The sequence below is a fragment of the Phalaenopsis equestris genome, unplaced genomic scaffold (assembly GCF_001263595.1).
Source record: "Phalaenopsis equestris unplaced genomic scaffold, ASM126359v1 Scaffold001116, whole genome shotgun sequence".
Lineage (NCBI taxonomy): Eukaryota > Viridiplantae > Streptophyta > Magnoliopsida > Asparagales > Orchidaceae > Phalaenopsis > Phalaenopsis equestris.
In genome coordinates this window covers 1,042,746-1,057,474 of record NW_018165555.1, presented here as the reverse complement: position 1 = coordinate 1,057,474, position 14,729 = coordinate 1,042,746, and the positions used below count along the sequence as shown (strand labels likewise).

Genomic DNA, 14,729 nt, shown 5'->3' with positions numbered 1-14,729 from the left:
CCACCCCCCCCCCCCCCCCCCCCCCCCCGACAAAAAAAAACACATTATTCTCAAGGTGGGAAAAAATTTGATTGTTGTTTGATCAAGTCAGTGGCTTCTGCCCTGGCATATCATTATCTCACCATTTTTTCATTTAATCAAGAATTTAGAGTGACCCACAGAAGTTTGAAATGTGGACTTGTGCATATCATTTGGCCGCATCTAAAGAATATCCCAGCCCCAAACAGCTCATCTCGCGGCTTACCGATCACCAGAATCTCTGCCAACTCGATCTCCTCTATCTCTTCCATCTCTGTCAACTTCGATCTTGCTTGTTTTTATTTGTCCAAGTCATCCAAATGTCGTATTATTTCTTCACTGTGTTGTTGCTCGAGTTCGCTCCGGGTTTCTTTGCTCGATACCACAGCTCCCGTTCCGCCTAAAGTCGCGACGTTGCCCTCATGTCATGAAAATCCATCTGGTTGTTGTTGTTGGAGTTCGTTCCCGACATTATCTCTCGACCCCGTGGCGGGTGAAGCTGTTTTGTGTGAAACTTCATTATCTTCTTCATCATATCTTGCATTTCCCTTATGCTCTCGAATCCATCTTCCCTTCAACTCTATATGGAATAAAATCTATTTTTTATGGTGACGAACCTTTCTTCCATCTCGATTTGAGTTGCCCACCTCTTCCTCCAATTTCTTCTCTACATCGTCTATTTTCTTCACTGTCATTATCTCCTATCACTAGTGCCTGCTTGATTCCGGATTTGATGATTGACTTCTAGCATCACAGTTAGGACACGCCTGATTCTATCGCAGACTTCCCCGTCAGTTCTGATTTGATCGAGTCTATTTCACGCAGTTCAGTGCGACACAGATGAGAGTAAGTCGGAATCCCTTTTGTTTCTCAGGCAATTCGAATCACTGTCAAATCGCAAGCCTTCTATCCCGCCCCGATAAGATCTCTTCGTGGCATTCCTTGTAAGCTCTGATTACGACTGTATCGCAAAGTTCGGTCACAATAGTGCGGGCTAACGACGGCTCCCAACCTATCGTTGCCTTCTTCTGTAAGCCACGAGTCCATCCTTGCTTAGTCGCATTCTCGTTGTTGTCTTCCCAGCAAGCAATAATCGTGGTTGTGTCGCGAAGACGGAGCGGAAAACTGCGGCTAGATCTCAAGGACGGAGCAGAAGGAGAAAGGCAGGGGTTTCAAAAGACGTGATCCCATCGCAGCCTTCCTTGCACTGAAATCGCAGCTCTACTAAGGGGTCGAGTGGGAAAAAGAGATCAAAGGAAGTTTAGGGTCTCTACAAGCCGTGATTCTAGGTTGTTTTCCTTGCACGCAGCTATACGCAAGCAGGAGGCGGTGAAATATGGGAGCTACGGGTCTCTGTTTGGATATCAAAGCTAAAGGTTTCACAGTCAACTCTGACCCACTATGATCTCGTCGTCTCTTTCCCAATAAGCTTGGAGCGCGACTGTATCTCAGAGTTCCGTCATGAAGAAGTTTTGAATCTCGGTACGTGGTGATCCTTAGCGTAGAAGCCTTCTCAGTGTGTTGTGATCCTCTGGTGGCCTCCCTACCAGCAAATGTATCGCGAGATTCAGTCATGAAGGGATCCCGTAGACGCTTTTTAGCTATTTCTCACACCGACAATAGTTGTTTCTCACGTCGGCATCGGTTCCATGGGATCTCCCACAAAATCGTGCTCTGAAACCAAATTGATACGATCCAACTAAAATCGGCACATTTTTCAGAAAATTAGGGCAAACACAATATTTCTTCACTAAATTAAAAAATTCGAAAAGAAAACAAAGATAAACACCTACGATTCGAGAGGTAAGCGATCTCTCCCAATTCCTACAATTTGAGAGTCAGAAAATCTCACCCAAAACCTAAACCTAAGACTCACAACTCAATCTCATGCATAAAACCTAACCCTGAACATAATAAGTCTATTTATACCCAACAATAATAATAATAAAAGACTAAATTATCCTTGAACATACAAAAGATAAACTTGCCCTTGGACTAGGTTGAGACGTAACAGAGTCAATGAAATCCAATGTCAAGTGGATAAGCTGATCCCCAAAGGCTTGGTGCGATGTAGTGCTAGCCCGTGGGCGATTCCGACTCTCTTGGTTCCAAAGAAGGATTGGACATAGTGCATAAGCATTGACAGTCGGGTTGTAAAAATCACTCAAATATAGGTTTCACATTTTTTGATTGGATGATCTTTTTGATCAACTAAAAGGGTCAGTTGTTTTCTCCAAAATAGATCTTCGAACTGGGCACCACCAAATACGTATCTGACATATAGATGAGTGGAAAACAGCGATCAAGACAAGAGATGGGCTTTACAAGTGGACGGTGTTGTCATTCGAGCTTTCTAACGCTCTCAGCATATTTACGTGCCTCATGAATCAAGTTTTCCAACCTTTTACAGGAAGGATTATGGTGATTTACTCAGCAATATTTTGATTTATAGCTCTAAGAAATCTGAACATTTGCAACATTTACAAAATGTTTTTGAGGTCCTACGATCACAACAGCCTTTTTCTAATAAGAAAAGGTGTGAATTCCTGGTTGGTCGAATCAATTTCTTGGGATTTGTGATCTTGACAGAAAGAATAGAGGTGGATTCCAACAAAGTTGAGGCTATAAGGGACTGGCCAGACCCTAGCTCCTTCATGGAAGTCCGACAATTCCACAGTTCGGCCTCTTTCATTGGCTCATCAAAAATCTCAGTACCAACCCTGCCTCGCTAACGAAATTGCTCGAATCAATCCATTTTTTTGTTGGATCGAGCAAGCACAACTAAGCTTTGATCTCTTGAAACAAGCCCTATGTACCTAGCTCCTTCAGTTCTAAAGCTTCCATATTTTTTTTGTTTGTTCAAGGTGAAATGTGATACATCTGGCACCAGTATTAGAGTCATTCTTAGTCAACAAAGACATCTCGTAGCCTAGTTTAGCGAAAATCACAACAAATCCAAAAGAAAATATTCAACATATGATAAGGAATTCTATCAAAACTCTTAAGTATCTTCAAAATGAAAAATAATTGAAAGGAAGACACGCCGCATGGAGTGAATATATTTTCGTTTTTCAATGTACTCTCAAGCACAAATTAAGACTCTCTAATCAAATAGTTGATGCTCTAAGCCGCCGACAAGCTATTATATCAGTTTTGCAAGCTAGAGTTGTGGGTTTCGAACTAATACGGGGAATGTATGTCGAGGATCCAGATTTTTTAGTAATATGACATCAATGTGTCGTTGGAAATTATAAAACCTTCCACATCAAAGATGACTTCCTATTCAACAAAAATTGTTTGTGGATTCCCAAGTGTTTTGTTCGAGAAGCCGTATTAGTGGAAGGCCATGACGGTGGCCTAGCCGGCCATTTTGAAAGAGATAAGACTCTAGCTCTTCTTCAAGGTGAACTATATTGGCCTTCTGTATGCTTAAAGATGTGGACCGTCATGTGAATAGATGTCACATTTCCTTTTAGCCAAGACAAGGACTCAAAATTCAAGTGCATACCTTCCTTTGCTTGTTCCTAAATTTCCTTGGACGGATATTAGCTTGGATTTTGTTGCAGGTTTACCACGCACTCAACGACACAAGGATTCTATCATGATGGTAGTGGATAGATTTTCCAAGATGGCTTACTTTGTACCATGCAAAACTTCTTTAAGCACCTCTCACATTGTCGATTTGTACTTCAAAGAGGTGGTTCATTTACATGGCATTCCACATAGCATCACATCAGATCGAGGTTAAATTTTTAAGCCACTTTTGGAAGACATTATGGGGAAATTTGGGAAACTTCAATATAGTTCTACTTCCCAACCACAAAAAGATGGGCGAACGGAAGTTGTTAATTGAAGTCTTTGAAACCTACTTAGTTGTTATCTTGGGAAGAATCTTCCACAATGGGATGTTCATCTATTACAAGTATAGTTTGCCTATATATGGATCTGCAGTCAAACTTCCAAATACATTGACGTGGTTTATGGGAGAAATCCTATATCACCAATTGATCTTACATTAGATTTTCCCATTAAGGTGATGATCCCGGACATTGAGGTTCGACTACAAGAAATCCAAAAGTTACATAAATTAGTTAGTGAGAATATCATTACCAAACAAGCGTGGAAAGACGATCACCTTCAAAGAATGAGACAAAGTATGGATTTGACTAAGTGTTTTCCTCCGGGAAGATATGGGAAGCTCAAGGCCAAAGTTGATGGGCCTTTTCGGATTGTGAAGGGTATTAAAGACAATGCTTATCAAATTGATCTCCCCAGAGACTACAATATTTATATTGCATTAAACATAGTCAACTTGACTCCACATTACGAAGCCGATTCTGAAACTACTTGTCATGAAGAATCCCGCCAGCTCTAGAAGAATGATGTGGGAGCTGAAATTGTTATGTTTTAAGGAGAGTGTCATATTTGTAGTTAAGTATTCTTTCATAGTTTCTTCATTTTTGTTTAGGGGTTGCCTATATAAACTGTCTTGTATGTTAGAAGGGAGGAGTTTTGATTGGTTGTAATAACCTTTCCTATATCCTTCCGGTTAAGAAGTGTATTTAGTATCATGGAGTAAAGCTCATATGGTGATCAGTCTTTCTTTACAGTTAATGCATTTTTTCTCTTCCTTGAGATTTTCGGCCCAGCTTTCCTTTGTTCAGGAATTTTCAAAACTATACATTCAGTTTTGCCTTGTTCCGGTACCACTTTAGGTGTGTTTTCTGTATTCAAATTCATATGAACAATCATGAGAAACTTTATGCAAGGGCACAAATGCATTTTTGTGAGATGTTTTTCCACAAATAAAAGGTGTTGCCATCCTTCAATAAAGTAGTCGTCAATGTAGTTGTAATAATTGTTGAAAATGAGAATTGTTTTCCCAATCCTTATATTAAAGATAGAGATTTTTTTCTTGATTTTTCATCCTCACAAAATAAAAATGATTTGTCATTATGCATTTAAATTCCATTATCAAATGAGTTAGATCCGAAAAACCAGTCTAAAAGCTCAAGATAAATAGGTTCAGAGTGCTACTAACCCATTATAGGTATACTCAAGTAAAGATCTGTTCCAGCCTATTGTCCAATAATATTGATGTAAACTCCTAATTCTACAAATTAGGAAAGTAATGCAACAATTGTTAATGATCGTAATTTCCTATTGCCATGACAAAAGGAAGTAGAAGCGTAATCAGCGGCCTATAGATACCTTATTGTTGTATTGTATTAGAAGCAAAAAATTATCAAGCTTTGGAAAGTGAATAGTAGAAAGTGACCAAAGGTTGAAATAGATGCATTTGACAAGAAAAAAAGACAACTTGTTGGAACTAACTCAATGAAAAAAGCTATTGGTGTGTAAACAGATCCTCAATGTAAAATAGAAGGTATTTTGATTACTTGAACAATATAAGGTTAGCACCTAAAGGGTATAACTTGGAACTACAAGATAAATTATCATGAAATATTTACTCCTATTGCAAAAATAAATACTATAAGAATTTTATCACATTTAGCAACTAATCGTTGTTAGAATTTGCAATAATTTGGCATAAAAAAATATCCTTTGCATGAAGATCTTAATGATGAAATTTATATGGCTCCTTCGAGATTTGAAGGAGAAGAATATGGTTAAATCGAGAAGTACTTTCTCTTAAAACAATCTCACAACACTTTGGTCTGGCAGGTTTGCTAGAATAATTAAAGCCTTGGACTACAAACAAAATCAAAGTAATCACACATCATTTGTCAAACACTTTGCTTCAGGAGGAGTTACATCTCAATAAGTTTGAATAATACAGTTGTAATAGAGGATGACTTGCAAGGAATGGACACATTTTAAAGAAATTTATTGCAATAATTTAAGATTGAAGAACATGCAAATTAAATTGCTTCCACGACATTAAAATGGCTTACTCTAGACATGGGACCCTTAAATCCAAACCATCAAATTTGCTTGATTTATTATTTGAAAAGGGGAAACTATGGTGTAAATCAATGGAGAAACTCATTGACCATAATCATAAGCTTTGTGAAGCTACAGAAGATATCATGCTAAATAGAGAATCCTATCAAATATTAGTTAGTGAAATAATTTCTATTTCTCATGCCAAATCAGATATAGCTTATGAGGTAAAAATAGGAAGTTGATTTACAACCCAGAAGTGCATCTCAGGCATCAAATCAAATTCTACAATACTTAAATGGTACACTAGGAGAAGGAATTTTATTTCGAAAATGCAATGAATTGAAGCATATACATACTCATATTATGTTGGATAAATTAATGAAAAAAGATCTACTTTGTACCAATGACTATGACTCGACGATAAACTGGTGATATGGAGAGCAAAAGGCAAGAAGTAGCTGCAAGATCAAGCGAAAAAACCAAGTTCAAGGCTATGGCATCAGGAGTTAGTGAGCTTTTACATTTCAAAATAACTTTGGATGTTCTTAAGGTTTTGTGAAAAGGATTTATGAAGCTACATTGTGATAATAAGTGAGCAATTACATTGCACATAACACTACGGAACAGAACAACACCAAGACATTTTATAAAGAAGTTGGCCAGCAAACTGATTTAACCCCATTTGTTTCAAACAAGGATCAACATGCGGATGTGTTAACAGATGGATTGGATGAGAATGGAGACAATCGAATCAAGCTCATGAAAGTGTTAGAATTAGTATATATGGTAAGATAAGACTATACAAATTTCACAGTTCAATAGATAGAAAGAAAATGTGCATTACAGCTGTATATATATATGTTGTGTGTAGAATGTCCAAACAGATAGTTAATATCTCTAATTTGGGAGGATTAGATCTTAGAAGAGTTCCCCTTTATTTAACCAAATTGTTCCTAAATATCTCTATAAATTCATTGGTTGATAATACAACAGATTTTCAATTTTTTGTCAAAACATAATTCAAGCTTGTAGTTGGTGAAACCAAATTAATAGAACAATTTCAGCAATCAGAAACCAAAAGATTAATTTGCAATCCATTGAGTGTTATTGCAAGATATGAATTTCAAGTTTCAAGTTAATAGCATACCAGGTGCCGATACATGGGGCTTCTGGGACTCTTTCTGAATGTCTGTGCGTGTCATTTCCTGCTTACAATCATGAATTCACTATATCAATCAATATAGAAGTGCTTAAAATTGTTTTTGGAACAACTATATTATGATTTGAAAGATTAATATAGATAGAAGATACTTTTATCACATTAACAGTGAATAAACTGAAGAGGAGGGGTGGATCTTCAATCTTTTTCATCCATGATAATATGACAAAATAAGCCTACATCATGCCCGTTTCCCTTCAGATTTCAAGGCCAAACAGATACAGGATACAGGTTTAAAAAGATCCAAGTTTCAAAAAAATGAGCCAAACTAGATCAAGGAATCTGAAGCTCATTCTCCTGCAGATTTCAAGGCGAAACAGGCACGACATCAAGGTTTAAAAAGGATCCGTGTTTCAAAAATGACCCACACTAGATGAGGGAATTTGGAATTTCTTCAACATTACCGATCATGGACTTTAACTTCAAGTATTGTATGCTGATTTTAGGGTCTCTTTAGGGAGACATTAGAGTTTTGTGTCAAAAAAATTCAGGGTTGAATTCCATATTCGTATGTGGGCATTTTAGTCCCCATAATACCGCATTATCCAATTTAGTCCCGCGTCCACATCAAATTGATCCAAAATGGTCTCGTAAGACTAAATTCAGGTCAACTTTTATATAGTTAATGACCTAAACTACGATCAATTTTGTAATATAATTTGTATATAAGGAGACATTTTAGATCAATTTTATCTAGGGGATGAAGTAAATTAGGCCAAAATTGGACACACAATAGTTGGGAACTGAGTTGGGATTCAATTTGAAAATTTAGTAACAGGATATTGTGACCAAAAAGTGGAAATGAAGGGCCTCAAAGCCTCAGATTTTGTTAGAATGGCACCTATGGCGCCTTCCGCCTCGTGCTCCATAGAGTCAAGTGGTCCAACTAAACACGCGCAGAGCCCACCAAATAATTTGAAGTCTTATATTAGGCACAAGACTAAAAGGGCAATTTAACCATTTGTTAGTTATTATTGTTGGGTATAAATAGGGCTTAATATGATTAGGGTTAGGGTATGTGACTGTTTTCTTGAATTCTAGGAGTTACATTATGGGAGAGAATTGCCTGCCTCTCGAATTATAGGTCTATCCTTTATGTATTTGAGATCGAATTGTTTTGTACCGGTGCAATAAAATATTTTATTTTGTCCATATCACCAAGGAGTCCTATCACGTTCCTATCAATTTAGTATCAAAGTCGTGCCTGGGAGTAATGGTGACCAAAAAAGTCAATGCTTTTGAAAGAGAAATTAAAGGGAGAGGTGAGTCAAATTAGATCAAGAATGGAGTGTTCTCGGTCATAAAAGGGCAATTCATGAAAATGGAAGAAATGATAAAGAAGATTGTAGAATTCCAGGCAAACATCCCGCTGCCTACCACAAGAACAAACGACGGTGTCTAGAGCGGACTCGAGCGGCAACAGCCGGAAGAGATCAAGGGGCATCAAGAGGGCTGGAGTGGTGAAGGCAGGCGGAACGGGATGGTGGCGTTTGAGTTGGGCGAAGGTCAAATTTGGCAGCAAGGGACTGCGTGGCATCAGGAGAGTTCAAGCGAACAACAACAGACATAACCGGATGACGGTATTCGATTCAGCGCTAGAGAATAGTGATTTAAAGGATTTTGGCCTAAAATAGGAAACTATGGTGAGTTGGGCCATAGCCAAGTGCTACATCCAACCGCACAAGTGTCTTTTGTTGAAGAAACCAAGGCAAACTTCAAGGCGGAAGCCGATTCAAGAGCCTATGGGGATGAACTAGCTGATTATGGGCGAGCCAGACTTATGGAAGAACTCGCGCATAAGGAAGCTGAAAATGTTGATCTTTGAAGAAGATGATATATATGGTTGGGTTTATTGTGTTGAGAGATACATTGTTATGAACGGGCTAACGAAAGAAAGAAAAGTTGGTGGTTCAGCCTTATGTTTAGAAGGGAATGCTCTATTGTGGAATCAATGGAGATAACAACACGAATAAACTTGAGTATGAGAAGAATTCAATGACCGATTGTCGAAGCATTTCAGAACCACTCGAGATGGAAGTTTACACGAGTAATTTTTTGTATTAGTCGAAGAAGAGTTCGTCATGGATTATAAGGAGAACTTTGAGATGTTATCCAGTTGTTTAAGAAAGATGTCAGAATCTGTATGTAAAGAAATTTTATGAAGGGCTTGAAGTCAGAGATTTGAGTAGCACTTCATCTGGAAAACCACGACGATTAAAGAAAATCATAAAACTTAGTGCAATTAATTAAAGATGAAAATTCATTGAAACGGACTAATAGGAGCAGCATAGTTGGTGTGTCATAACAATGACGACACCAAAAGCTCAAACATTGACATTCCAAAGTGTGGCTCAACAAGTCGGGAAGAATGGACCACGACTGGGGTCCGGGAGTGACCTTCAAACGACTTACAGAGAGATTCAAAAGAAGTGAGCCAATAAATTATGTTTTCGGTGTGAAATAAAGTTTGCCCCAAAACACCATTGCAAAAATCGGGCCTTATAGGTTCTCTCGGTATGTGAAGAGGAGGTAGGTGATGAAGAAATAGAGATTGTGGGGACAGAAATAGCCTCACTTGGATGTGACAAAAGTCTCAATTAACTTGGTGGCAGGGTTCACACCAAACCACATTATGAAACTTTGAGGACAGAGGAGGGCGGGAAGTAGTGGTTTTGGTGGATAGTAGGGCCACCACAACTTCATCTCCGCTCAATTAGTGTGGCAGGGTTCACACCAAACCACATTATGAAACTTTGAGGACAGAGGAGAGCGGGAAGTAGTGGTTTTGGTGGGAATTGAGATGGTTGACACAGAAATCTTTGGAGTAACGATGAAAACGGGACATGTGGAGATGAGCAGGGGAGTTTGTAAAGGGCTAATTATGACATTGCAGAGTATTTATGTGATAGAAGTTTTCTTCCCTTGAATTTAGTGAACACTGATGTTATATGTAGTATGAAATGGTTGCAATACTCAGGGAAAACTAAAAGGAATTAGAAACTCCTGACAATGAAGTTTCATGAGAAAGAAGAGAGTAGTGCTTCGCGGAGACCTTAATTTATGCAAGACATTGGCAATACTCAAGACCATGGTTAAGGCACTTCAGGATGCGAGATTAGGATTCTTAATCGAGTTGCATAGCATGAAAGAGACATGTGATATAGAGTTGACAGTGATTTCAACGGCAATCCAACAGACAGAAATAGCTATTACAACAATTTGCAAAAGTTTCCAATTGCCACGCGGATTGCCTCCTCAAAGGGAACACAAGCATGCGAAAACCCTGAGGTCAGGGGCCTCTCCCATCAGTGTGATCCAATATTGCTTCCCTCAGGTGTTGAAGAACGAGATCGAGAAATTGGTTTGAGAGATGTTGGAAGTATGAAATGATTGCAGTCCTTGGGGGAGACTAAGATGAATTAAAAACTCCTGACAATAAAGTTTAAGAAGGGAGACAAGAGAGTAGTGTTTCGTAGAGACCCTAATTTATGCAAGACCATGGTTAGGGCGCTTCATGATGTGGGATTAGGATTCTTAATCAAGTTGCATAGCATGAAAGAGACACGTGATATAGAGTTGCCAGATATTTCAAAGGCAATCCAACAGAGGAAATAGCTATTACAACAATTTGCAAAATTTTCTAATTGCCATGTAGATTGCCTCCTCAAAGGGAACAGCAGTATGTGAAAACCCTGAGGTCGGGGGTCTCTCCCATTAGTGTGCGCCCATATCGCTACCCCCAGGTGTAGAAGAACGAGATCGAGAAATCAAACTGAGAAATGTTGGAGGTATGAAATTGTTGCAATCCTTGGGGGAGACTAAGATGAATTAGAAACTCTTGGAAATGAAGTTTCAGAAGAGAGACAAGAAAGTAGTGCTTCGCGGAGACCCTAATTTATGCAAGACCTTACTGATACTCAAGACTATGGTTAGGGCACTTCAATACACGGGATTAGGATTCTTAATCGAGATGCGTAGCATGAAAGAGACATGTGATATAGAGTTGGAAGAGATTTCAACAGCAATCCAACAGACGGAAATAGCTCTTATGACCATGCTTGCTATTCAAAAATGAAGATTTCATTTGTTTGAGCAGCGTTTTACGGTAAGCACATCAACACAACTTTAAATTTCTATTAGAACAGCATATGATGACTGAGAAATATCAGAGGTGGTTATCTAAGTTGTTGGGGCATGACATTGAGATTCAGTATCATTTGAGATTAGAGAATAAGGTCGTTGATGTCTTATCACGGTGGATAGAGGAACCTTAATCGTTGGCATTAACAGTCCCTTTGATTTTAGATTGGGAGATCCTAAGACGGATGAGGAATTGAATTTATTGAATAGCGAGAATAGCTACCTCGGTTAATAAACAGAATGACCAACTATTGTTTTACCAGAGATGCTATGCATTATCCCAAAATTCAAGACACATATCGAAGTAATTATAGGATTTTCACGGCAGCGCTATTGAGGGACATTCGGATGTGCTCAAAGCATACCAAAGGATAGGAGAAAAATTGTATTGGGTGGGAACGAGAAAAGGTGTGGACATGGTCTTAAGGTGTGATATGTGCCAAAAGCACAAGTACATGGTTTTACAACCCCTAGCATGGCCAGACAATGTATGTGAAGAGGTGACGATGGATTTCATTGAAGGTTTATATCGGTCATAAGCATTTACAATCATCTTGGTGGTGGTGGATCGGTTATCCCTCTACGTCATTCCAACACTGATGTTTCTACCTTGTATCTTTATACAAGAGATTTTTGTTTGCATGAGATTCCAGAATCGATCATGTTGGATAGGGATAGGAAATTCTAGAGCCATTTCGGGGAGGAGGGTGGTGAAGAGAAGTGTTGCATACCATTCACAGACTGATGGACAGTCCAAAGTTGTTAAAAGGGGCATGGAGACCTACTTGCGTTATTTGTATCAGACGCGCCTAAGCAAAGGGCTAAATGGTTGCTTTAGGTAGAGTATTGGTATAACACTTTGTATCTTACAGATTCTCAAACAACTCCATTTAAAATCTTGTAAGTACGTGATTCATCCGATTTGGTGGATTATGACACAGTTCTACGCTTGTTTTTATGGTGAATCAGAACTTAGAAGATGGGGACAAAATGTTAGTTGAATTGAATAGGCACTTACTGAAAGCTCAACAATTTTTGAAAAAATAAGCCAACAGACATCGAAAGGGTGTTCAATTTATGGTAAGAGATAGAAAATATCTAAGACTTCCACCCCATCAGCAGATGACATTAGCAAAATGCAAGAATGAGAAGCTCTCCCCATGTTGCTTTGGTCCTTATGACATCACTAAAAACATTGCTATTGTGGCTTATCGTTTAAAACTATTCTCTACGTCGAAAGGTTACCAGAGTATGACGTTACGTGGAAGCCATAAGACTTGATCTAGAAACAGTTTCCTCTCTTCCAACTTGAGGACAAAGTGTCTTATTAGGAGGGGAGTGACATTAAACCAGCATCTACAACGCCTTCCACCTCCTATTCCACGGAATCAAGTGGTCCCCCTGAACACACATTAAGTCCACCAAATATTTTGAAGAACTATTTTAGGTGCAAAACTAAAAGAGCAATTTAGTCATTTGTTAGCTATTATGGTTTGGTATAAATAGAGTTTGATATGATTAGGGTTAGGGCATGTGATTGTTGTCCTAAACTCTAAGAGTTGGATTTTGGGAAAGAATTGTCTAGCTCTCAAACTGTAGCTCAATCCTTTATGTATTAAGGATAGTTTTGTTTTGTGCCGATGAAGTAAATATTTTATTTTTCTCTAATCTATGTGGAATCATGTTTTGTTCCCATCAAATTTCCTTTGAAATGAGTGCAATATTAATTATCAATGTATTACACTTATCTTAAAACAAGCTCAAAGGATTTGTAGGCCATCCTAACCAAAATCTAGGTCAAAAATAATGTTTGCCACCTCTACCTCTACTCATATACTCTAAAATCACAAGCAAAAATAATTACTAAAAATCATCTCATTTAAAATCTCCCATTCAGCACCTCCATTATGTCTCATGTAAAATTTCATTTTTGTTCTTGTGTTCTCAAATCCCTCTCTTCTCACCCTCCACTATTGTTCATAATGTAAAATTTAGTTTTCTTTCTATATGTTCCCAGGAACCGAAAAAACCTATTCCCCCATCCCACCACAACCTACCCTCCACTACCTTCTCAACACAAAAATTTCATTTTCTTTACCACTGCACTCAAACCATCACTTATTCCCGCCACCCCTCCAATATCTCATCCATGTAAAACCTTTCTTCTTTCTTGTGCCCCACACTACCTATTCCCCATGCTTCATCGCATTCATTCTCTCATTATAAAAAATTTCTTCTTCTTTATGCTTCCAAGTACTCCCTACCCTCCATCCCCTACCTCTCATCATCGTAAGTTTCATTTTCCCATCCTATGCTCTCAAAGTATCTTTCTCTTCTATCCCTCCTCACCCTCTGCCTCCCCACCCCTCCCCCCCTCCATTATCTCTACCCATACAAAATTTCACTTCTTGCTTTATCATTATAGGACCTCCCTCGCTTCATAAGTTCATTATCATCATGAAAAAATTTATTTTCTTTGCATATGCTCCAAGCCCCCCAGCTTCTTAAAATTTCACCCTCTCTATGCTCCCTAGCCTCCCCTCCAAACTTCACTCATCTTATTCCAAGCTTCAGCCAATCCAATTCTTCCACAATAAAATGCAAGTGAATTCAAGATAGAACATTGTGCATGCGCCGCATTGAGTTATGTTATACTTTCTACTTGTTATTAATTCTAAATTTCAATCAATTTTTGAACTCAATGATCATATTCATATGGGATAGAGCATTTTTAATTCAATGCTTATACCAATATTCCTAATTAGGTTGACTATTTTAAAAATAAAAATACATGTTTTCAATTTACCATTTAACTCATAGTGCATGCCTTAATAATGGCACATTCATTTTGCTAAATGCTTAGTTGCTTGTTTAAAAAAAATAAAAAATAAAAAAAATCTTTGCTCTAATTTTCAGTTTGGCATAGAAATAGATGTTAGTGCAGTGTACCTAAAAAACTATTTTAAGAAAACAATGTGTGCCCCACTTTAGTTAGAAATAAAAATTCTTTAAATTAGCCAATAAGAACGTAACAATAAAGCTTCATTCCAAATCAGTAATTTATACCAGTTCAAAGTAACACAGCATCATTCGATGACAACCACAAATTTCTTGCACAACAGAATAATTAGATAGAAGCAAGCTGATTTCATGCAAACTTGCACTAATGGAAAAAATATTTAAAAAAATGGCGATTAGCTTACCTTATCGTTCCCAAGAATGGAGCTAGTGCCATCCTTCAAGATCCAAGCATTCGATTTTACGGTAGTTTGTTCACCATTGTCTATCATTTGATTTTCAATCTCATTACCGCTCCTGGATACTTTATAATCTGGAGGATTCCACGCATTTACATTAACAGAAATATTCACAATCTTGCTAGAAGGTTTTGCTACTGCAGTAGGTGGTGCCTCCTGCTGACTCAATTTTGCTTTCTTTACAACTG

The 14,729-nt window shown here is 38.1% G+C and overlaps 1 protein-coding gene across 2 annotated transcripts in view; it reads right to left on the bottom strand.

Annotated features, from left to right (window-relative positions):
- LOC110033243 overlaps positions 1-14,729 on the bottom strand; it is a 41,825-nt gene that overhangs the window by 10,272 nt on the left and 16,824 nt on the right. Inside the window, exons 5-6 of one of the 2 annotated variants that reach the window (XM_020737161.1) lie at positions 14,488-14,697; positions 7,073-7,130 (exon numbers count right to left, since the gene is read on the bottom strand). In XM_020737161.1, the coding sequence (XP_020592820.1) occupies positions 7,073-7,130; positions 14,488-14,697 (268 nt within the window). The remainder of the gene's footprint in view (positions 1-7,072; positions 7,131-14,487; positions 14,698-14,729) is intronic. The other variant, XM_020737160.1, reaches the window with a different exon arrangement.